The 23,738-nt window shown below is 52.1% G+C and overlaps 8 protein-coding genes across 8 annotated transcripts; 3 read left to right on the forward strand and 5 right to left on the reverse strand.

The window, feature by feature from the left end:
* Window positions 1–1,831: 1,831 nt before the first annotated feature.
* On the reverse strand, window positions 1,832–3,746 carry BJY04DRAFT_230639 (carotenoid oxygenase family protein; the record flags this gene model as incomplete). Its single annotated transcript, XM_073719332.1, has 5 exons — window positions 1,832–2,116; window positions 2,186–2,995; window positions 3,056–3,148; window positions 3,218–3,622; window positions 3,690–3,746. 5 exons carry the CDS (start codon window positions 3,744–3,746, stop codon window positions 1,832–1,834), a joined length of 1,650 nt encoding a protein of 549 aa, XP_073567157.1.
* A 435-nt stretch (window positions 3,747–4,181) lies between these two features.
* BJY04DRAFT_230640 (uncharacterized protein) lies at window positions 4,182–5,266 on the forward strand (the record flags this gene model as incomplete). The annotated part of the gene is made up of 4 exons (XM_073719333.1): window positions 4,182–4,380; window positions 4,441–4,559; window positions 4,625–5,093; window positions 5,160–5,266. The coding sequence occupies 4 exons, from the start codon at window positions 4,182–4,184 to the stop codon at window positions 5,264–5,266; spliced, it is 894 nt and encodes a 297-aa protein (XP_073567158.1).
* A 664-nt stretch (window positions 5,267–5,930) lies between these two features.
* Window positions 5,931–7,241, forward strand: BJY04DRAFT_198238 (Zn(II)2Cys6 transcription factor domain-containing protein). The gene has a single exon (XM_073712584.1). The coding sequence runs from the start codon at window positions 5,940–5,942 to the stop codon at window positions 7,137–7,139; it is 1,200 nt and encodes a 399-aa protein (XP_073567159.1). The 5' UTR covers window positions 5,931–5,939; the 3' UTR covers window positions 7,140–7,241.
* Window positions 7,223–15,606, reverse strand: BJY04DRAFT_222095 (type I polyketide synthase; the record flags this gene model as incomplete). The annotated part of the gene is made up of 12 exons (XM_073717296.1): window positions 7,223–7,419; window positions 7,479–8,172; window positions 8,245–9,320; window positions 9,387–9,512; window positions 9,566–13,141; window positions 13,195–13,878; window positions 13,942–14,452; window positions 14,516–14,722; window positions 14,783–15,008; window positions 15,071–15,113; window positions 15,181–15,325; window positions 15,424–15,606. The coding sequence occupies 12 exons, from the start codon at window positions 15,604–15,606 to the stop codon at window positions 7,223–7,225; spliced, it is 7,668 nt and encodes a 2,555-aa protein (XP_073567160.1).
* Window positions 15,607–16,491: 885 nt separating this feature from the next.
* On the reverse strand, window positions 16,492–18,701 carry BJY04DRAFT_230644 (MFS general substrate transporter). The gene is made up of 6 exons (XM_073719334.1): window positions 18,589–18,701; window positions 18,400–18,533; window positions 18,010–18,340; window positions 17,621–17,959; window positions 17,204–17,568; window positions 16,492–17,079 (listed from the first exon to the last, which is right to left on the reverse strand). The coding sequence occupies exons 1-6, from the start codon at window positions 18,678–18,680 to the stop codon at window positions 16,706–16,708; spliced, it is 1,635 nt and encodes a 544-aa protein (XP_073567161.1). The 5' UTR covers window positions 18,681–18,701; the 3' UTR covers window positions 16,492–16,705.
* A 476-nt stretch (window positions 18,702–19,177) lies between these two features.
* On the forward strand, window positions 19,178–19,756 carry BJY04DRAFT_222097 (cell wall mannoprotein 1 family protein; the record flags this gene model as incomplete). The annotated part of the gene is made up of 2 exons (XM_073717297.1): window positions 19,178–19,513; window positions 19,568–19,756. 2 exons carry the CDS (start codon window positions 19,178–19,180, stop codon window positions 19,754–19,756), a joined length of 525 nt encoding a protein of 174 aa, XP_073567162.1.
* Window positions 19,757–20,191: 435 nt separating this feature from the next.
* Window positions 20,192–21,276, reverse strand: BJY04DRAFT_209954 (serine hydrolase-domain-containing protein; the record flags this gene model as incomplete). Its single annotated transcript, XM_073714190.1, has 3 exons — window positions 20,192–21,000; window positions 21,084–21,196; window positions 21,251–21,276. The coding sequence occupies 3 exons, from the start codon at window positions 21,274–21,276 to the stop codon at window positions 20,192–20,194; spliced, it is 948 nt and encodes a 315-aa protein (XP_073567163.1).
* Window positions 21,277–21,615: 339 nt separating this feature from the next.
* Window positions 21,616–22,920, reverse strand: BJY04DRAFT_222099 (SAM-dependent methyltransferase; the record flags this gene model as incomplete). The annotated part of the gene is made up of 2 exons (XM_073717298.1): window positions 21,616–22,461; window positions 22,561–22,920. 2 exons carry the CDS (start codon window positions 22,918–22,920, stop codon window positions 21,616–21,618), a joined length of 1,206 nt encoding a protein of 401 aa, XP_073567164.1.
* Window positions 22,921–23,738: the final 818 nt, after the last annotated feature.

Consider the following 23,738-nt stretch of genomic DNA (forward strand, 5'->3'; position numbering starts at 1 on the left):
CCCTAACCCTAACCCTAACCCTAACCCTAACCCTAACCCTAACCCTAACCCTAACCCTAACCCTAACCCTAACCCTAACCCTAACCCTAACCCTAGAATCCTCGTAAAGCAAGATTCTGAACCTCAGCGTTAATCTATACTATTTCCGCGATCCTTAAAAACAGCCCTTATTTCCTTATTAGGTTCCCGAGTCTTGAATACGCTGATTCAACCAAGCCTATAAGAAACCCCTTTCTCACAGATACTTATAAAAGAAATTATATATATATACTATCTAGTAAACTAGGAACTAGTAGGGAAATAGTAAATAAAAGAGTATCCTTATTAAGTATACTACCTAGTATACCTTAGAAAGGTATATAAGATAATATATAATATAAAGAATATTTAAGGATACTTATTACTACTATATCTAGTCTTACTTATTCTTTATAATTAATAATCTATTATTATTTAAAGTTATCTTTAGAATAGTAATATACTTATATAAACTACTCTACAAGTATCTTATATATAAGATACTTAGCCTTGTCTACTTTAACTAAGCTTAACTTTAACTATAACTAGTCTTTATACTAGTTAGATATAAAGTTATTTAGAAAAAGGATTAAGTAAGTTAAGTTAAGTGTTGCGAGCTTATGAGAGGTTACTAGGGTTAGGAAGATGTAGAGAGGTCTGTTCTTCCGTAACAGTATAAAATATAAGGTATTTTAAATATTAAGAATAATATATGATCTAAATAAAGAAGGATATAATTTACTATTTTAAAAATATTAATATAACTTAAATAAATCTTAAATAATTTAAAGAAAATTTTTATCTTTACTAATTTTTAGGAAATATATATAGATAGTAAGTAGCCTTACCTTTTATCAAGAAAGACAGGCATATTATTTAAAGTTTTTAATATTTATATTAATCTTAAGACTAGTATCTTAAAGACTTTATAACTACTAAATAGATTATTATCATAGGATAATATATCTTATTATAAAGCTTATATAATTTTTAATATATTTCAAGAATAATCAATTCTTTTTATAAATTAGCTATTATACTTACCTAATTCAAACTTAATTAAGAATATATAAAATTAAATAAAAGAGATATTCAAGTATATTACTAGATTAAAATTAATAATCTTAACTATCTTTAAATAATTATTAAAAAAACTATAGTTTGTTATTAATATAGATATTCTAAAATACCTAATTAGTAAAATAATAATAAGGATCTAGGTAATATTAAATATAAAAAGTAATTATATAAACTTTTAAAAAATTACTAGCAAGGTTTAATACCTTAAAAATTATATTTTAAGACCTTATATATATATAACTACTTTATCTTTTTAAGTCTTGTTTTATATCTTTACTTAATTAATTATTATTTATTTTATTACCATTTTACCTGGTAAAATATAATAAGTAAAGATATTAAGCAGATTTATATTCTTACTTATATATGATATATTATATGGCCAGAGAGGGTACTTTTTAATTATAATTATACTTAATTTATAAGCTACATAACTTTAAAAATTTAGTATATTAGAATTAAATATTAAATCTAGTTATCAAAAAAATTAAAAGTAAAAAACTAGCTAGAATAAAAAAAAGTTAGATTATTTACTAAAGTTAATTAATTACTTCGTAACAAGAAAAAATAAAGCTGTAAAGAAATAGTACTATAACTCTGCCTGCCCTGTGGGATAGAGTTTATATCCTGTATCTGATACTATGCTAACTATTTATATAACCATGCCGAGCTGCAGCCCCGCGCGTAACAATACAAAAGAGAAACCCATGGTTGATAGCCGACATTTCATGTTTCACAGACTATGGCTTGGATAATACGACCCATGGAACCCAAATCCGATAGCAGAATCACACACAGCACGCCCAACCTCTAGCATAGTTCGTGCGTCCAAGCAGAGAAGATAACTTGTGCCTGTGTCTCCATTAAGAACAACACTCACAAGATAGCCCGCATCTTCGGCTTGTTCTTCGCCGTCGGGGATAAAGATGGCCTCTCCGGGGGTATGGCGGTCCTGCTCCCATAGCCAGGACTCTTGCGTTTCCAGGTCGATTTTTGCAATTGCATCAAAGAAGGATGACTAAAGTTGGTTGGTGAGCTCATCAGCGAGGTGTAAAGGAGGATTAATCTCATAGGCGGGATAACTCACTTTTCCCTGATTAACAATGTTATAGACATATCGGGTCTTTCTTGTCTTGAAATGCGGGTTGATCGTTGGCAGATCCCCGACACAGTCATCATCAATTCTCAACATTGGCTCTGCCTGTGGAAGACAGGTAGATCCAGATGTCCTCTCCTCGGTGGCCGTGTGGCTTACAGAAGGCAGACGATAGCGAACCAAGCTGGGGCGCGAGAGCTCACTGCCATAGTACCTCGTCACATTGGGACCGGTGGAGGCCATGGTATCATAGTATGCGCGCTGGATCATCTCGTCTGTGGGATACTGGATGATATCGCAAATAACGTCGGTGGACGCATCATGGCTCGTCTCCTGCCATGCGTTGACAGTATGGAAGCTGAAAAAGGCCGGACTCACGTAGGTAGCGACGACGCCTTTGCCGTGCAGCCGGTCCACGACATACCATCGAGCCTGCACATTGTGATCAAAATGCAAAGCGTCTGCTATGTTTCTCTCCCAGAGTAGTTTGAGCCCGCCGGCGCCATAGAGGGCGGGCCAGATACACAGAATCACATAGTCGGTGCTGAGGAAGAACGAGTGCAAGTAGGCAGCCTTGACATCGGGACCTGTGATGGTTGCGATGATCTCGGTCTGCCCAGTCTGTGCGGAGGTCCTGAAGATGCGGTACGTTGCGTATCTGCCAATGTCGAGATTGTAGTTGTATGCGTCTCCTGTTGCCGTATCGAACTCTGCGTGGGCGCAAGAGAGCGGCCCTTTGAGGTCGGAGTGCAGGTCGCTTTGGCGGGTTACTCCTATGGGCTCCAGTGTCTCGGGGTCGATCTTGAGGGAATATGACTTAGTCTCTATAGAGAAGTCTCTGAGAGGTGGGTAGTATCCTACATGTTTCAGCACATTGGCATCGGTCAACGAGGTGAGGCTGCGGAATCGAGAGCCATCAGGACGCGCTCGCAGAATTTCCGGCACACCAGGGGCCTAACGTGTTGTCCGGTCAGAGAGTCAGAAGTAAATTGACCAGTCGCTTGGAGAAAAGAAACAGCTAACATTAGCATGTAGAGTGACGCCGGCATTGACAAGCCCCGGGTCCTTGGAACTGAAAGGCGCATGGAATATCGACTTGACCTTCCGGAAGATGCTCTCACAGGGATCCCTCTTCTGCCCAAAGGTCATCCCCTTCAATGTGCCAGACTTTCGCGCTTCCTCAACAAGGGCGTCGACTTGCCCTCGTGAGTTGTATAGCACCTTACACGTCCCCGTAGTGAACTGGGGCACCAGCTCAAATCGGTGCACGAAGGAGAACCCGTCAAACCAGTGGCTAAGCTGGAAGTGGCTGCCCTTGACTTTGTACGTCCCGGGACCAATTCTGTACAACGTACCGGCGAGCTGGTTCGGAAGGGATCCAACGACCTGGAGCTCAACGGGGGTGCGCGTCTCGGCCATGGCTTCGAACTGGGGGAAGATAATATTGCTAGTCAGCTAGCGAACGCTCGCCAAGTGTCAGACAGGAGCCACCAACACCTGCATCATTCGGCCAGTCCCTGAAGGGTGCTCTGAGACCTTCTTGGTGCGCCATCTATGTCTGCGCGGGGGGTGTCAGGCAGAAAGTAGTGAAGATAATGTATAACGAGGCGAGTAAACTCAGAGAAGACTACACAAAAAGGTAAATACCAAGTAGTGCGACTCCAATAAGGATACCAACGATGTCCCTTCCCCACAAAGTCCTGTTGATTAGGATAAAACACGCCGGCTAACGTGCGCTCCAAACTCGGAGTCTTTCTCCATGGCAGCCAGGAGAGTTTGAACCCGTCGGTCGGCGACTTTTCTTTTGGCCTAGAAGCTGTCGGAATTATGGCGGGCATTGTTGATTTCTGGCGGCTGCTCCGCTAGGCAGGCAGAAAGATTCTTAGTGATTACTTCACACAGAGAAAGCCTTTCAAAGTATAGTGTATGGGAATCGTTTCCTTTTGTTCGCGTGTACTCCATGGCCTCATTGCTGGCTCTTGCAACGATGTCAAAGGATTCACAGATAGTCCAGGTTTCCAATCCAGACCCGGAGGTAGACCGGGTGACCAGGATCCCACTGGATCTCGGTCAATACAGGGTCGCAATTGCAATCACTGCGGCCTGTATCTTTACGGGAGCCGGGTTACTACCAGAGATCCTATATCTCATATTGCTCAAGGTTGCAGGGCTTGAACCTTGGATAGGTACGGAGTACTCCCTTCTCGGGACCGAGTGGAGGAGAGCTAAAAAGACGAGCCCTACAGTATTTACGATACTCGCATCCGCAATTGGCGTGTTCAGTGTCCTGACTCTGCTTCGCCGGACCTGGGCCCTCGTTCGCTCCGACTCTACCTGTCGACCGACTGGCAGCAAGCGGCACCATGTGAGTCAAGTTGTCATCTATGTCGCATTCAACTGGCTAATACAATCATCTGTCCGCGGGCATAGCTCGATTATTTCCAATGGAACTTTTTCACGGGGTTCTGTTACATCGCGGCCCTGATGATCGCGGCGATTAGCACGAGCCGGCGCGAGGACGACAGCGTCGCGGACACATCGACTCGACTCATCAGTCTGCCCGTGCCAATGCTGGTCCTTCAAGTTAGCAGCCAGTTGCTATGCGCTTGCGTGATGAACCGGATGCACGCCCGGTATCCGTTCCGCGTCTCGTCGATGGACAGAACAGCGCTGGTGCGACCGGGGGTCTACACCATCGTCGAGGACGTGCTCGCGGTGGACGGTGGGCAAGGAGAGGAATATCGCCGACTGCTCGATGCTCGATATTGCTCGAGCAGGGGGATTCGTGTTCTACTTGCGCGCCTCGACTTGGCTTGGGGCCTTTCTGGAGCGATCGTGGCGACGGGGCTCATCACTCTCATCGCGACTCTCGCAAGCAGGGATACGGTATTCCTCATTGGTGGGTCCATATATCCGGTGTTCTGGGGGGTATTTTGCTAATTCTCTGATTTTGCTTTCTTTCTAGGCTGGCTGGTACCCTGGGGTTGGGCCGGACTGCTGGCTGTGGCTACGCGATGGATGTGGAATATTGCGCTCATGCATGAAAAGGGTGAACACTATGGGAAGAGGTAGGGCGTGTGTCATATGAACATCGCCTTGGCTACCTGGGCTAGCACTTCTTGTAATGCGAGCAAGCTCATCATAAGATTCTGGGGAGGGGGTGCGGAGTCCCCGGCGGCGGTTCCTGGGAGTGGGAGAGCCCACGAATGGACAACTGAACTGAACCAGTGCTTGTGGCTAGATGAGGGGTCCCGAATGTAATTGGTAGCATGCAGCAAGGATCCCGGTCCTGTCTCGGTGATAAAATGGCCAATTGGTTAGGGTTATTCCGGCGGCACAGTCGGCTTGCATGCGGAGTGATTCCTGGGGTCAGGAAATCACCAAATCAGCACGCCAGGCGTTTCCAGGTGGGAAATGAACAGTCGGCCCCGTCATGCCCCTTTCGGGAAAGGTACCATTGGCCGCATAGACCGTCGAACAAGCCTTGCCTAGAAATTGGCTGGCGTTCCGGACCACCTGCCTTAGCGGCGCACCGATGGTTGCCCCGCGCTTGTTGGGATTTATTGAACGAACGTTTTCTACCCAATAGAGTCTCGCGCCAGGTGGTGGTGTTGGAGACCCCAGAGCGGTCATTCCGGGCAATGTTAGCGAGACCAGGTGCACTGCACCGCACTGCAGCGCGCATAAAAGGTCACACCACCGCATCCAGTGTTTCAGAGCGACAAAATTTAATACCACGATAGCAATGGCAGAAGAATCCGTCGAGGCTCAGTTGCGGTTGGCGTGTGAAGAATGCCACGCGCGCAAGATCCGTTGCGAACTGTCCGCAGCCACCAATGGAGGTCGCTGCAAAGCATGCGCGCTGAACCAACGACAATGTCTCTTTTCGCTTCGGAGCAGGACAGGGCGACCGCGAAAGCAGCCTCTCTCTATCTCCTCTAAACCCCACAAAGCGTCGCCTTCAACACGGCACCACCGTCCTGCCGCGGAAACTGGTCCATCTGACCCCCAGCAAGCCTCCCTGGCGCAGTTGGGCCCAGGGCAGCACATGGGCAAGAATTATCAGCAGCACACCACTGGCGGGCCCCTGCATGACAGTCAAGGGCGCATGTGGGGCCCTGACGACGCTGGGTGGAATAATGGATCTACATGGCAGGCACAGGAGCCAGGCCCTGGGCTTGCATCCCCTCCAGTATCCTTTGATACCTTTCTAGCACCTGATCTCCGCGGCTGGGATACTCTTGGCCAGTTGATCATGCATGGGACGGGTATCGATTCTCTGTCGGACCGCTCAATCGACCCGATCGTCCTGAATGAGACCGACGGAGACGGAGAACAAGGCTTCCTGGATGCGTTGAAACTGTATAGCGGACTGCACAACACCTGCAAGTCAACAACCCTCGATCTCCTCACCGAGGCCGACTGTTACAAGGTGCGAGTGATATGCAGACTCTTTGATGAGCTGAGTCAGGCGGCGCATGCACTCCAGGATAATACTTTGCATGCATCGCCGACGGTGCGCTCCGACATGTCCGAAGCCAAGATCATCGCGGTCGCACTCGGCGAGGCCATCCAGGTGTGCATCGATATCATCCAGCACAATTTCCAAATCCACCAATGTACTGCTACCACCAATCTCTCGGAGCAGCAGCAGCGTCGCCCTGCGAGGCCTGACTCCCGGAATAATCAAGTGACTAGAGTATGCATCTGCCTCGCCGACGTGGACGAGAAACAATTGGGCGTTCGACAGAACGGCCTTGAGCTCCTTATCTGTTTAGAATTCTCGCTGATTCGGTTCCACCATGTCATGTCCAAGGCCGAGTCCCTGGATGCTGGCCACCCAGAAGTCACCTGCGACGGTGGGATCAGTTCTGTCCCCAAAGTGGACACTGCACGCTCACAGGTCTCTGCACTACTGAAGCATTTTCGCAACCTTCAAGACTGATGGGTATAGTCCGTTGATTTGGATGTGGAGTTCGCAATCACTACTCCGTACTAAGTAGCATAGACATACAATGACAATGACAATCAATCCAGGCCGTCTCCCTGTACATTATCTCTCCTAGTTTCCTTCCTCAATCGCTCCGGAAGCAGTTTGCTCTCCTTAACAATCTTGCTGGCAAGTGCTGACAAGGGAGTCGGGCTCAGGATGTCAAAGACGGAGATTTCTGTCTGGAATTTGGTTGCCACCCAGGCTCTAATTTCAACGGCAATCAGCGAGTTCACTAGAAAGCAGTCAGAATCAAGCTTCCAAGTCGCTGTCCGGAACGAGTTTGAGCCTTACCGCCATACGTGTGCAAAGGCTGCGCACCATTGATATCTTCCACGGGAATCATTAGCATCCTCGCCATCCGAGAGACAATCATATCCTCCGCAATGCCCGCGGCAGTCTCTAGCGACTCCGCCTTACTAAATGCCTCCAGGCCAGCCTGAAGCGCCACATTGCCGTCTTCTACACCACCAGGCTTCCACAGCGTCGAGAACTTGGCATCCCGCGCCCAGGGAGCCCGTCGGAGGACATCGCTCATCTCCTGGCTCGCGCTCAGGCCAGTGATGATCCGCGCCGGCACCTGCTTCCCCTGGCCCTGGCCCTGGCCCTGAGACCGAGTACCCGCCACAATTGCAAGCCCCACAAGGTGATGGACCTCCCTCTCGGCAATCTGGAAAGCCGCAGTATGCGCCAGATCCGCTGCCTTGTCGGACTCGGCAATGTATCCGACGTCGTGGACGGCGCCAAGATCAATCGCCGTGGCGGGAAGGCCCTGCTGGCGCCGGAAGAGAGCCAGGGCGTCTTCGAATGCGTTTCCAGCCGCGTAGTTGGCCTGCCCTGGGTTGCCGATCACACCAGAGATTGAAGAGAGCATGATGAAGAAGTCGAGGTCCCGCGGGACTAGCTCGTGCAGGTTCCAGGAGCCCTGGATCTTGGGACGCGTGGCCGTGATCCAGTCCCCGTAGGACATTTGCTCGAAGACGCCATCCTGATAATTGCATCCGTGTTAGGAGACACATGGGCGCTTCAAAGGGGGGCAATGAAAGGAGGATGGACCTACCTTGAGAACCATCGAACATTGGATCAAACCCTTGACTGGGGGCATTTCAGCAGCACACTGTGCAAGCGTATTTTGGAGACTGGTCCTGTTCGATATATCACACGCATACGCCCTTGCATCGCAATCGTGCCGGTGCAGCTGATCTAGAAACATTTTCGCATCCTCCCTGGAGTCGCCTGATCGAGATATGAACGCAAGATGTCTGGCCCCATGCGACAGGAGCATATCGGCAATACTGCGACCAATCCCACCCAGTCCACCAGCTAAGAGATACGTCGCGTCGGGGTCAACCGTAAAGGGGGGTTCTACTCGGGGAACCACGGAAACTAGATCATCGTCTCGGGCCTGGACGACAATCTTTCCAGAGACCACACCGGATTGTAGGGCCCGGAATGCCTGCTCGACCTGCGGGTAGCTGTACACGGTCAGCGGGGCCAGCGGGTGGAAGCGCTTCGTGCGGAAGAGATGGAATATCTCGTCGAGCGCCCGCGAACATTCCATGTGGACGGGGCTACACTGGTGGTACATCTCGAGGTTGAATCCGATGTAGCTTACGCCGCGGAGGAAAGGTCCCATGTCAAGGCCGACGTTTTCCAGGATATCGCGTTTGCCGATCTCGACGAAGCGTCCGTGGTCTGCGACACAAGTCCACGACTGCCGGAGGAGCTCGCCGGAGGTCGAGTTTAGGACGACGTCGACGCCGCGTCCGGCGGTCATTCTTCTTAGCCCTTCGGCAAAGGTCACATCTCGCGAGTAGAAGATGTGGTCATGGGCCAGACCGTACTTATTGATGAGCAGGTCCTTCTTTGCCTGAGACCCGACGGTGGTGTAGATCTCGACGCCGAGGTGTTGGCAGATCTGGATCGCCGCTTGTCCGACGCCGCCAGCGCCGTAGTGGATCAGGGCTGTTTCGTGGCGGGTCAGGTTCGCCTTGTTGACGAGCGCGATCCACGCGGTCAAGAAGGATACTATGGCTGTGGTTCCCTCCTCGACAGTCATGTGGGATGGGACGTGCTGGATGATCGTTGATCGGATGCGGACGTGGCTGTTGAAACTCCCCTGGAGCATGCCCACAACTTTACGGCAGTCAGCGTTTCATCCATTGGTCTGCGGACCATGTAGTTATGGAATAACAAGATTACCTTTGTCACCCGGCTTGAACTGCGTAACCTGCGGCCCAACATTCGTGATGATTCCTCCAACCTCACAGCCCAGAGTGGGCGTAGGCACCTGACCCAGCGCGGCCATGATGTCCACAAAGTTGAGCCCTACAAATGGAATGGTCAGTATCAACGAGGTGCGAATGACCAGGGGGACAGACCGGTGCAGAGAACCTTCATCTCAACGTAGTCCGGCTTCAACTCCTCGCGAAACTCGTCGTCGTCCACAAACGCGAACGTGTTGAGCAAGCCCGGCTCCCGCAGGACCATTTTCAACGGCCGAGTCTCTTGGAAGAGAGGCTCCTGCCTCGCCTGCGGCACTCTGCTTTTCAGGTTGATTGCCGTGCTCAGCTCCTCATCTTCAAAGACTCGTGGCACGTATACGCAGCTGCCGTCCGCGGCGAATTCCCAGTCTCGGGTTTCGCGGTCAGAGGGTCTAGCTCCCAGGACGGTCCAGAACACTTCGTAGACGATGCTGGCAGCAAGCTCATTCTGTGATTTTGTGTGGAGGGATAGGTCGAGATTGCCAAGGCGCTTTGATGGATCCTCTGAGCGGACGGTGCGCAACAGTCCGCTGGCGACTCCAAAGGGGTGCGAGGCTGCTGCACTGGCCACTTGGCCCTGTCCGGTCACCCAGAGCACACCTGCGCTGTTCAGGATCAGGCTCCTGACCGTGACAAACTCGGGTTCGGACAGGGCTTCAAGCAGTGGGTTGTCAAGCTCGAGGAATGAGACTACAGCCTTTCCCGTGAGATGCTCTGGCACTGTGTCAAGGGTAGCATGGCTGACAGAGAAACAACCCTTGGTGAGCAAATCCCCAAACGTTTTGCTGAGCACATTACTCTCATTGGGACAGTCAGCTCTATGGAGAATGACCACCTCCGAGAAATCATATTCGGCGCTGAACGGCACAGAGGTAATCATCACCGAGACCTCTCGTATGTCCGGGTCCGCGGAATCGTGGACGATGTGCTCGATACCGGTGAAGCCTGATTCTCTTATCATCGAGTCCCATTCCCTCTCATCTCGGGGTGTATGCCACCATCTTGCATCAGACCCCAGAATAAAGGCTGTCCGCGGCTGATTGGCCGTTATGCCTGCAACCAGAAGCTTCCCATGTGGTTTCAACAGTTTCTTGACCCGTGCTAGCGCCACCGCAACATCCACTCGGGGCATCAGGTCGGTCATGATGATGTAGTCGTACGAGCCAGCCTCAAACCCTTGTTTCTCGGCGTCTTTTTCAATATTGAGCCGCTTCGAGTCAAACAAAGCCCATTCCTTGGACATGGCTTTGGCCTGGGAGAGTGCCTCGAACTCGAGCGCTGCCAGAGTATATGTAGTGAGGCGTGCGCATCCCGCTGATTTGGGTACGACGCGCCGCAAAACCGACGTTGCGCAGGTGATTGACCCGTCTCCAATCTCGAGTATGTGGCTATCGGGGTTGATGTCTGCCGCACGGTCGATGAACTCGGAAATCACAGAGTCAACAAAGGGTCGATTGACCGCGTCATCAAGAAAATTGGAAATAAGCTCAGACGTGACGAGGGGCTCGGCTTGTTTGCTGCGATCCAGTATCTGCGGTAGGATGCTTCCCATTGTATCGATCATGTGCATCACTGGGCAGAACTCGAGGGTCCGATATTCGCCAATGGATTCATCAAGTGGTCCAGCTGCGATTGTCTTCAGGCAGTCGATGTACCGTGCCTGTTCCCCCCCTAGTTCCGGAAGGGCCGAGGACACTTTCTGGGCGCACAGGATCGCAGCCCGATTCCAAGCTCTGGCCTCTTTCGAGATGGCTGGCAAAAGTTTTGGAAGGGAGTTCCAGAACCCTCCGGCTGTAATCCGAGAGGACAAAACATCCATCCGCCAGTCCATCCGTGTGCAGATGTTGCGAGGAGCATGGCGCAGCTGACTGGAGGCGAGCTCCGTGCAGACGAACCCCTTCAGGATAACCTTGGGCTCACCCCAGCCATCGTCCGATAGGACAACATTGCCGCTTTGCTGCAGCCGCACCTTGGGGTTCAGGGTGCTGTACCCGCTCATGCACGAACCAACAGGAGGAATCGAGGCCGAGACATACAGCGACTCGATCAAACTGGGCGCCATGGCAGGAGAATTGTCTTTTACCGTCCCAGAGCAGATCATCATCTGGAAGACCGCGTCTAGCAACGTCGGGTGGATAGGAAGCGGGTATTCGATGCCCTCGGGCATCCGGGCTGAGGTGGCCTTGATCTGCAGCTTGCCGTGCCCGAAACCGTCCCCCGTGTGGATCTGCGTGATGTTGCGGAAGGCAGGACCAAAGAAAAGCCCCAAGTTGGCCAGGCGGTCGTAGAGCCGACTGGCCGGTTGAGCCTTTGTGGGTTTCTGTAGGATCGCGGCGTGCTCGTCTCTGTAGGCCTTCCAGCTTTGGAGAACTTCAACGGTGTGGTCGACCTCGTTGGGGCTTCTGGCGAGGATGCTCCGTACAAGTCCCGTACAGTGCTCTATCGCGGCATTATCATGGGTCATGGACAGAATGCTGAATTGTGTCCAGTGGGTGGCTGTAGAGCCGCTGCTCCGGGTGCCGACATTATGCGGTCGGAATTGCATGACCGTTTCAACCACCGCGACAGACGAGGAAAACACCATTGGTCTGGAGAAGGTGACGTCCTGGAATTCGTAGCCCTGTATTGAGTGCGCGTGAGGTCCAGCCACCTGCTTGCACGCCTCCAGCACCATGGCGAGCATGGCGGCGCCGGGGAAGATGATGATTCCCTGGATTTGATGGTCCATAAGCCAGGGGATCTCTGCTGGACTGATAAAATTAGTCCAGCGCGGGGCAACGGTGCTATGGTCGTCTGTTGGGAGGCCCAGCAAGTCGGTCCGCGGGGTGGTCCTCATCCGCCTAATTCGTGTGTTTCGAGCCTCGTGCCAGTATCTTCGCTTGTGGTTGAACGGATAGCTAGGCAGATTGACCAGGGGTTTACACTCCGTCCATGGCGAGTAGCTGTTGGAGTTGACTCGCCCCAGGTCCAGGGGAAAGCCCAGGGCCCACAGCTTACCGGCTGCATCCAGTGCTGTCGTCGTCGCACTCTCTCCTCTCTTCAGGAGAGACATGTAGGTGACCGAGTTGACATTCACATTCGGAACATGTGCCACAATATCGCGCAATGGTCCCTGCAGGGCAGAATGGGGCCCTATTTCGACCAGAGCGTTCACACCCGGTGATCCCTTGCGTCGGATCTTGGTGCAATTCTGGCTCAGCAATGCCGTAACTGCATCGGAGAAGCGGACGGGGCTTAGAAGGTTCTTCAACCAGTACTCCGCATCGAGGCTGGAGAAAGGAATTTGAGCGCCAGAGACAGATGAGAAGAAGGCGACACCGCAAGTTGGAGTAGTGGGAGAGACATCCTTGATTGATGCCAGGTACTGATGCGCAATTACTTCCATATGCGGGGAATGGTACGCCGTTTGCACCTTCAGTTTCCTGCACCAGACATCGTCGCTCTGCAGCAGCCTCTCAACCTGCGCCACCGCACATGAGTCACCGGAGACGGTCACGCTCTGGGGACTGTTGATGCATGCCACTACAGCTGCTCCGTCCGTAAGCTTGTCTAAATAAGGTTGGACCCCGGACTGTGACAGGTTGACCGCCAACATGGCCCCCGGTCTATCAATCTGCTCGGAATGCAGGCCGCGAAAATAGGCGATCTTCCACGCTGCCTCTCTGCTGATCGCTCCGCAGGCGTAAGCTGCGCCTGGGGTGTGTTAGCTAGATACTCCATATCCGTGATCTCTGGGTGGTACGTACAGATCTCTCCACTTGAGTGACCGACAACGGCCTTTGGGCGCACCTGCCAGTGCTGCAGGAGGTCTACAAGGGCAACCTGTACAACGGTACACAGTATCTGGGAGAACCGGGGCTCATTGATGCGGCTCTTCTCCTCCGCCTGGTTGAGCTCGTCAAAAATGGAGAAATGGCTTCCAAGGGAAATTATATATTCATCCGCCCGTCGCAGGCTATCGCTGAAGACCTGCATCTGCTGCAGCTCCCGGCCCATCGCAAACCACTGCGCTCCCTGCCCAGTGAATACCCATGCACAGGAAGGAGCCTTGAGGGACCGAGTTACCCTTGGAGGCATGCTTTCCAGCGCCCTTCGGAGATCCTGCAGCGATTTCGCGACGGCGAATCCGCGATAGTCGAAGATTGTCCGCCTCTCAGCGAGCGTGTACGCAAGCTCGAGCCTATTGTGCACTATTGAATTGTGCCCCTCATCAGGCCCTTTTTGTTCTGGGTCAAGGCTTTCCCTGACAAAGTCCGCGTATGTCTGGACAATGCGGGTGACCCCGTCCTGTTCCGGGGCCGAAAACACATACACCTTTGGTGTGGCGGTTGACACATTATCCACAAGGTCAATAGAAATCCCGGAGTCTGGCGTTGATGGAAGCGAGCTCACATGGAGTCGTGTGTTGTGGTTTGCGGTAATGTTTCGCTCTGCTCGGTAATTCAATCAGCATATACGTTTCAATGGGCGTGAATATATATTTTTTCACAGACCAGCAAGATAGTGAAACGCGTCGTCCAGGATGGCATGTGCATTCGTGCCTCCATACCCAAACGAGTTGACGCTCGCCCGACGTAACCCCGGCGTTGGCCACGGCATAAGCTCAGTAGGGATGCAAATGTTCCATCTTTCCAGATCAAACCGCGGATTCGGCGCCTCATAGCCATGCACAGCGGGGATCCGACCCTGCTCGAGAACGAGAACCGCCTTGATGACACCGGCTATCCCCGAGGCGCCTTCCAAATGTCCAATGTTGCTCTTGACCGAACCGACAAGCAGTGGGGGGCACCCATCTGCTGCTCTTGCGACTCCAATGGTTTCGCCGATCGCGGACAGCTCGAGTGGGTCGCCAACAGGTGTGCCTGTCCCATGGGCCTCGAAATACGCCGTTTCAGAAAACCCGAGTCCGGCCGCCTTGTAGGTCGATCGGATGAGGCTTCTCTGGGCCTCCGAGCTAGGCACTGTGATTCCTGGTGTTTTCCCGTCTTGGTTTATTCCCGTGCCCTGCATTCGGTGGGAAATAGTTAGGAAATGCAAACCCAAGAGGTACGTATATCGGAGGCATACCCTGATAACTGCCCTTATAACATCATTGTTTCGAATGGCATCCGTCAGCGGCTTCAGGACTATGACTCCCATCCCCTCGCCCCGGCCGTAGCCATTGGCACTGCTATCAAAGCTGTGGCACTGCCCGTCAGGGCTCAGGAACCCCAGCGCCGACAATCCACGCCATACATCGGGCTGGATCATGAGATTGGTACCTGCAACGACGGCCTAGTGTTGACGAATATTAATTAGTACCTCTGCTGACTGAGACAGGGTTTGAGGCGATACCATCTTGCTTCCGCCGCTGCGAATCTCCTGACAAGCCAGGTGGAGGCCGACGAGGCTCGAGGAACAAGCCGTATCAATGAGGAGAGAAGGGCCGCGGAGGTCGTAGAACCACGACAGGCGGTTGGCGGTCATTGCGCCGCCACAGCCGGTCGACGCATACGGGGACATGTATGCATTTTCCCGCCCCGAGGTGACTTCGTAGTCCTTTGTGAAGCACCCTACCATCCTGTTCGCGTGTGCTTTATGCTTTAGTGTTCTGCTGCGTTTATGAATGGTGTATTAACGTACACCGCTGTTTGACTGCCTGTCACGGCCCGCAAGGGAATCCCAGCTACAAATGAGCATGTCAGCACCCATTATGTACCAGGATGCGAGATCGAATGTCTCCTCCGACTGACCATTTTCAAACGCTTCATATGTGACCTCCAACAGAATCCGATGCTGCGGATCCATCCCTTCAGCTTCAGCCGCAGTGATGGAGAAAAACGGCGCGTCAAAGGCCGCAATGTCGTCGTCGAGAAAGTGGCCCTTCTTGGTTGTAATCTGCCAAAGCCAGTTAGCACGGCGCATATCCAGCCCTGGGAAGCAGAAAATCTCTGCTTGACCACCGAACTCCACATCATTTGGGGATAAGCACTTACAGCGCCCTGCCGATCAGCCGATGGGTGATAGTACGCCTCTGGGTCAAATCGATCGACGGGGATCCGAGTCCTGGCCGACTCGCCGTTGCGCAGGATATCCCAGAATCCACTGGCAGATCGAGCCTCTCCAGGAAAGCGACAGCTCATCCCGATGATGGCAATTGGTGGCCATTTGTCGTCCATGTCTAGTGTGAGGAAGCTACCCCGAGTGATAGACGGGACTATTCGAGTTCTGCAAGGTGTGTCCCAGTCACAGTGGCGTGAGTGGCAATGCGATAGATACTGAATCAGGTAAGATACCGTCGGGATAGAGAGCTGATATCGTCAACGGGGCTATATAGACTGTCCATGAACAAGTGCTTAGGCCGTCTCCAGCTCCAGCATACGGCACAATCCTGCAATCTACTATCTTTATCCTCAGATCCCGCCAATATCCAGATCTCGCCCACCCCGCGTTAGCCTCAACACCAACCTTAGTAGGTTCCGAAGGAACCCCCTAGCGCCATCCAACCGCCCACTTTTCTCCGCTAGAAGAGTAGAAACGGCCCGCGAAAATAATGACCGAGCTTTGACACCAAGAGCCGCTTTTCCGAAGATATCTAACACCGGCAGGGGCAGGCTCAGGAATCTCTCCGCCCGGACTCAAATGTCGCCGCCATGCCCCGAGGCTCAGTGGCCAAAACAGGACCGCTGATCAGAGCGCCTCCACCGAGAGGTCATATTGATGGGGAAGCTACCGAGGCAGTGATCGGGTAAAAAAGAGCCCGAGAGCAAGAGGGTTATGTGTCTTGTGACGAATTGACACCAGTAATGTCTGATCCATCCAACAGGGGACCTCAAAGGGAGTCATGTCAAAGTGGCTTACCTTTGTAGAAACATAGGTAAAGGTCGATTTACCTAATACCAGCGAGGCGCTTCTCGTGAAAACTGAACTGCGGACCTCTTTTATGGCTTGGTTGTAGGCAGTGGCTATAAGGGCCTTCTATACCTCCTGTTGTTCTAACACTGGTATGCTGCCGGGCAACCAAGGGGACCCATACATGCTTACGCCGTATGGTCGTCGCTGTCACGAAGTGAATAATATACCAGCAGGGGCAGTTCGCGAAGGAAACATCTCATTTCGTAGCTGTCATTGTGGTGACATGCTACGAACAAGAAAATAAACTAGACAAATACAAAACCAATCCTTCAATTGCCGACACCGAGCAAGTGGAATCCTTTTAACAACCATCTAGCATCCACAGCAGGACACTTTCCCTTGTCACCATTCAAAATTGACCCTTCACGCAGCCCCATCACCCCTAGCCGCCTCGGTCCTTGCATACGCGTCCTCCAAATCCGCAAGCCGCTCCTTGATGGACTGGGGCTTTCGCTGATATGTGCACAGTGTCGCAACGAGGCAAGCCGCCGCAATCCCCGCACATATGCGCATGTCGGTATTGAAGGTGCTAACGTAGACCTGGCGAACGACAAGCTGCTCCCGCACAGGGAGCCGGTAGATCGCGGCGGGGGTCCGGTAGAACTCATACAGTTGTTCGGGGGTGAGGACGCCAGCGAGCGTGTGCTGGACGTTTGTGTTGAAGACGATGAAGCTTGAGGCGATGCCGATGCTGCCCCCGAAGATGCGCAGTTGAGCGACGATGCCTTGGGCGACGGCTATGAAGGGGGTGTAGGTTAGCTTTTTTTTCTTTCTTGATGTTTAGACGAGTATCAAGGTGATATTCAGTTGATCGCCGCAGTCTGATATACGCATTGGAAGACAAGAACACGGAATACATACCATGATCCTGAAACTCAACCTGCATCGTCGTAAGAAAGGTCATTGTCGAGAGACTCAACCCGATTCCGAAACCCAGCACCGATTCGAGTCCCCACTGCTTTGGTGCAGGGTCTACCGAGTCTGTCAAAGTCGAGAGCGAGGCACTCCCAATCAGCATGAAAATGCTCGCCAGATTCAACGTCCAGAAGGCATTGTTTCGCTTCGCAGACGCGGCCCCGCCGATGGCAGAGCCGACAGCTGTGCCTGCCATCAACGGGAGGAGCAGAATCCCAGATGCGACTGCGTCCTTCAGGTTGACAATTTGCGCGCGCAAAGGGATGTTGACGATGACCAGAAGCATGACAAAACCTGTTAGGATGGTGCTGCTATTGCGGGCCTGTCAGTGGGGTGCTATTTGATATTTCCAAGCAAACTCACACGAAGCCGGCAACCATGACACGGCTTGACAGTAGCCGAAACGGCAATTGAGGCCGAATCTGCTTGAATCTCGGTTTGGACGAGATGGCCCACTGCCAGTAGACGAGTGCTCCCCATGACAGGGCGGAGATGACGAGGACGATAATCACGGGAGCGCTACTCCACGCATAGGCTCTGATGGCGGCTTCATTCAAGATGAAGACAAACAGGACAGATCCGACAAGTATGAGGAGTGCGCCGATATAGTCAAGGTGGCGGAACCGAACATTCTTCGCGGAATGGAAATCGTTGGGCCACACGAGTAGCAGGGTGACCAGAGGAACAAACGCACATGGGCCGCTAGACAAAGTCATTAGATCTGCGTCTCTTGGGCTGTTGCAAGGACGTACTTTATCCAGAATCCCCAGCGCCAGGTACGGTAACTCGTCAGGGCGCCCCCGATGAGCGGCCCGCTAATCCCCGCAAGGGCGACAACCATGCCAATGATGCCAGATATCGCGGGGAGTAAGGGAGGGGGGCTGATCTCGGGATATATGATCATGGCCATGGCGTACAGCCCCGATCCGCCGATTCCCTGCATCGCACGGAAGCCGATGAGCTGGCTCATATTCTTCGACGCGGCGCATCCCATGGACGCGCCGAGGAAGATCAGGAAGCACATGCACAGGAGGAGTTTTCGGCCAATAACATCGGATAACCTTGCCATGATCACGGCACATCCTGGACTTGTGTTATTTGAAGATGTCTCGCGAAGAGCAAAGCAAGAAGTGGATATTTACCAACATAGGACAGGGTGTACGCCAGGACTATCCACGAGGAGGTCTTGAATCCATCGAATTCATCAGAAATGGTATATAGCATGGTCGATACAATGGTGGTATCCATCAAAGACAAGAACAGTCCGACGGCGATGCTGCGGGAATCCATGGTCAGTGCTCCTCCGTCACCGAGCTATCTTTCGGTCTCACCAAAGAAGAATAATCACTAGTCTCCATGTTGCAATTGTCGGGCGCGGAATCGCAAAGGATGGAGACGCCTCTTCGCTGGTAGCCGAACCCATGATGGTAGAACGATGTGGAAGGGAATTAAAACGGACAGATACAGGAGCATTATGGACAGTGGACGATATATCATGGCTGACGAAAATGATGGTGCCTAGACGAGGCCTCAGCCCAGCGCAAGTGCTTGAACTGCTAAGCTCCATGCCAGGGACAGCCATCTCGCTAACACGCAGCAGTGATTGGCGCCGTCGTGAGGGGAGAAAACCAACCGGCGAGTTTCTTCGGCCAGTTTTCGGCTGCGGCGCGACTGTGCCAGGTCCCAGGCTATCCTCATACGATCGTATTTCGCCTTTGACGTATCGGGGAGCCATTGCTAGATCCGCCGATGGATGTGTCGGAGTTCATGTGGCCGAGGAAGCCTCTACAGACCGACGACCAGGTACTCGTAGCTATACCATGTTTTGTACCATAAATAAGACAATACGCATCTGGAAAGGCAGCACATGGCTTGAAACCAATACTTCAGCGACAACCGAATCAACGATAAAACAGCAGAATGCTTGCAAGCCCACTGATTTTCCTGCTTCTGAGTGCCAGCACGTGGGCTACACCCCTGCAGAAGCGCGATGCAGCCACGGTTCTGATCGACTTGTACGGAATCAAAACCGACATCGCCGCCCTCAGCACCACTCTCGATGGCTTCGACGGGACCTTGGACGGAGCTGTCGACGTCGAATATGCCGAGATCGACCTGGAGGATGGTCTGAACCAGGCGATAAACGATGTCGTCGCCTCTAGCACCTTTGCGACTGCGAGCAGCACAAGAGTCACAAACTCTGTGACGGGCCTCAAGCCGGATATTCTTGCCATCCTTGACAAATTGGTCGATAATGTGCGTTCTTTACTTGGTTCTTCTCGTCGTTATGATGACTGACCGGCGACATAGAAGCCCGGCTTCACCTCTGCCGGAGTTGTCAGTGTTGTGAAGGCGAATCTACAGTCCCTTCAGAATCTTACCAATGTACTCTCCACAGGCGTCCAAGCCAAGGTTACCACTGCGGACAAGGCTGCCATTGCGTCAGAGACTGTGGAGGTTGATGCAGCGTATGCCAGTGCGGCTGCGGTCTTTTCCTGAGAGGAGGGGCATTATCTCCGATGACTTTGGCCTAGGAGAGTTGAACATTTGTATTCTCCTTTGAGGACGTGTCTACGCACGCTTTAGTGGATCATGTCATATAGCTAGAGCCATGAGTAGGAAGTTCAAGTGAGGTACCAGGTCCACTAGCATACTTTAATGATCTAGTCAAGATCGAACGAACAACAGACACTGCCATGGAACCCCCAATGAAATGAAACTCAGCAACTCCGAAAGCAACCCTGTCGCCAGATAGTTTACAAGTCTCCTCGCTATTAGAAGGTCTATCGTTAAACTCACATGGTCCTGCTTGTGAACCGTCAACCACAGATACTGCCTCTACATCGGTACTCATCAGCAGAGTGTAGAATATCGGTCCATTACGTACAAACACAATATATCAACATGTCCCTGATACTTCCAGCTGTCTAACTGTCACCGCATCTGCGCCATCCGCATAGCCCACTCAACAGCCTTGAGCACCGCCTGCACGTCATTCATCCGATGAGGGACCTTATGCACACCCTCAAACTCCACAACGCGAGTTAATTCCTTGCTGCAGAGCCTCGCCTGCAACTCACTATGCCGCCGTAGCGGGTCTGACCTGCCGATGATGTGGACCGTCGGAATGGGTATCCGCTGCGTGTTGACCAAGGGGTGATACACGCGCGGGAAGCCCTCCATGCCGCCGCGGGTATTCCATTGCGTCCGTGCTGCAAGATCGTGCTCTGCACCGTGGTCCACCAGCTGCCGGACGAGTGCGAATAGCTCTTTTACCAGCGCGGCCTTTTGGCCTGGCAGTAGTAGAATCGCGCGGTGGTTCTTGAGACGCGATAGCTTGTGCGTCGCGGTTCCTCTATTGCCGTCCTCGATGAAATCTCCTCGCTCCAGCTCCGCCATTGTTGTCTTATGTTTTTCACTCTCTTCGTCGTGCTTTACCCGTTTGTAGTATCGTGAATACTTGGCGACGAGATCCGCGTTAAACATCGGATCCGGCGAAATCGAGAGCACGGCGCAGAAGAAAATCGCAAAGCGAAAGGGCGGTGGACGGTCGGGATGACGTATCTCATGGTGGTAAAGGATAGAGAGAGCAAGCGAAGCTCCCTGGCTGAAGCCAATGACTCCGTCAAAGGGGCCATCGTCTTCAATGACGTCCTTGACGAGATCATGCGCGTCTCTCGCCTGTGACGAGGACAGCCCATCGTACCAATTATAAAAAGGGCCTGGCACATTACGAGGGACTTCTATGGTGACGAATAATAGAGGCAATGCGGTGAGCATCTCGTACCTAACTGATACTGGGCCCTGGTAACTGACTACGACGTACCTTTTGCGGGTCCGCATGATACGGGACCATCAAGAAAGACATAGTCGTGGGACTCGCCGATCATGGAACAGATCAAGGACATCTGCTTCTCGAATATCTCGGCCGATGCACCCCTAAGCCCAGGATGTCAGCGGATTCCAGTCCTAGGGAATAGACACAGAATGTACCACGGGTGGAGACAGAGGATCTTCATCTCGTCTGTATTCAATAGATCAGCGAGGATGAGGAGATTAGGCATGGTATATGAGATATTGTATTTAGGAGTTCAGACATGACGGCGTTCAGGAGTTGCCGGTCGCCCGGGGTCTTTAGGGCCCAATCGGCATGTATTAAAGGGCCCGAAAAGTCACCATTTTCATGTGAGCACGAGTTATCAGGGCAGTAAATACCTGGGCTAAGCCCTACTTCCTGACGTTCTCTCGGACGGCAAGCTGCTGTGCTTGCAGGGCTCGATCGAGATCTAGGATATCATAAGCGGGGGGATACTGCGGACTGATGCGTATATATATCTGCAATGACAACAAAACGACGCCTACTTTCTTGCAATAATAATATACTCCCGTACAACCCTGGCCCTCGCCCACCACCCCATAACCCACCCCATCATGCGCACAGCCCTCGTTATAACCGGTGACCCCCCCATTGCCTCCCACCTCTGCATATGCCCCCGCGTCCACGAATCAAACCCGGCAAAACAGTGCTCTGTGATATCAATCATCGTAATCTTGTCCCTCTCGTATCCACACTCAACAAGCATGCGAACGTAGGCATCCCGGGTCAAGATGTTTGCCCACGGGACCTGCAGTCCGAAGAACACTGCGCGGAGCTTCAGCCAATTGGTCCACGATATCGAGTCGGGGATGATAATATCCGTCGCCATGAGCGAAGCGCCGAGCTGGTTGCAGGCGTGGGAGAGAATGTGTTTGCGGGTCGGGGCAAAGTGGTACAGAGTGTCAATTGCAAGGAGCCATAGTGCATGGGTTTCCACACTAGATTTGTTGATTGGCTCGAGCGAGGAGACCTGCTTTAGTGTTTCGTGCAGGCTCTCCGGCCACGAGGATGGATTGGCCGCATCAGCGCAGTAGATGTGGTTGTCACCGTATTTCACGACAGGAGCCTTGTCAATATGACTCGTGCTCCCCAAGGCCTCAATACGCTTCACGGCCTCGGCAGCTTGGCAGCCGTTCAGGGTGATTCCGATATACACGTCGAGGGCGTCTGCAAAATGTTGTCGGAGGTATCGTACGGGTTCAGCACAGCCACAGCCTACCTCCAGGACGGAAAATCGCTGCTCGGTCCGGTGGGACGAAAGACCAGCTACGTTGAGCACCTCTTCCAAGAGGGCCTGACAGGCTTCGGGGAGCGAGTGTGGATTGTCCTATTGTAGTCATCGTCAGCGTCAAGGCACTACATAGGGTTGAATCTAGTGTAGGCCCCTCCACAGGCCTCCCAGGTCAATGGTGCAACTCCTACTAACCTTCCAAAACCCAACATTCATCCACATTGTCGGGGCCTCAAAGTCCAAATTGAGTACCTGCTGCTCCAATCCGTAATGGTCCTTCATCTCGAAACGCCCGAATCCGCCACTGCGACCAGCGGGACCAGATAGGCGCATCCGTTTCTTTCGTAGCTGTACCATTTGGCCCAGGAGTGGGTTCGTGGGGCAATTCCATATTGCTGGAACTGCGGAGAATGCGAGCACACTGGCAAGGAGGCCAAGAATGAAGCCGAGAGCAACATCATAGAAGGGATGGCCTTGAATGGTGGCGGTGGCCATGTCGAGGATATCTCGTAACGTAGGAGGCGTCGGGAGCGTGACTTCGATTGATAACGCCATCTGGTATCTACAGAGGTTGGATACAGACAGAGGGTTGGAAGGAATATGGGCAGGCGCATACTGGCTGCGTGTACTCTGTTGGTGCGAACGCCTCTATATTCAGAACGTCCTGGTTGTCTTCCCACGGCCTCGAATCTACGCTCATAGCACTGCGACAAAAGGGGATACACCCCTTACCTCGATCGACACACCTGCATCTGTCCCAATCCTTGATTTTCGTTACTCATGTTCTGCAGGCAGACCGCTAGATCTTAGATCTTGTGTGACGATCAACACATTGTCGATCGATCGGAAATGGTCCGATTTCACACCCAACTATATCCCGAATAGGAGAATGGCCTGTCGCACTCAGGTTTCCACGTACGTAATGGTACAGGTGAGATCAGTACTTTCTGCAGCCATTAAACGCATCGTATATCCACATCAGACTCACCGCTGGGCTGGCTCACAACGTGTGTGGAAGAGCGATGCTATTGGCGGGATAGACTGCCGAATGTTGACAGGCCTATAGTCTGCGTATGCACCTAAACACACTGGGAAATATATATTCTGCAAGGGAGGAGTTCCTATAGGAATTTGGCCAACTGGAAATACTCTGTGATTTTCCTTTTGCATCGTGTATCTTTCAATTTCACTGCATGCACCCTACCTGTAGTAACTTTCCCCAAAGAGTGTGTCTCAGCCCTGGCCGTGCAAGAGGCGTGTGGACGAAATGATGCCTTTATTGTCAGGTTATAGATGTTTGGACTGATGTTGACCTGGGCTGTGCTTTAGTGCAAGTACAGGCTAGAGCGCCTAGCAGGTTTTGTTAACAGGCT

The sequence above is a fragment of the Aspergillus karnatakaensis genome (genome assembly GCF_047715665.1).
Source record: "Aspergillus karnatakaensis strain CBS 102800 unplaced genomic scaffold BJY04scaffold_56, whole genome shotgun sequence".
NCBI classification, from domain to species: domain Eukaryota; kingdom Fungi; phylum Ascomycota; class Eurotiomycetes; order Eurotiales; family Aspergillaceae; genus Aspergillus; species Aspergillus karnatakaensis.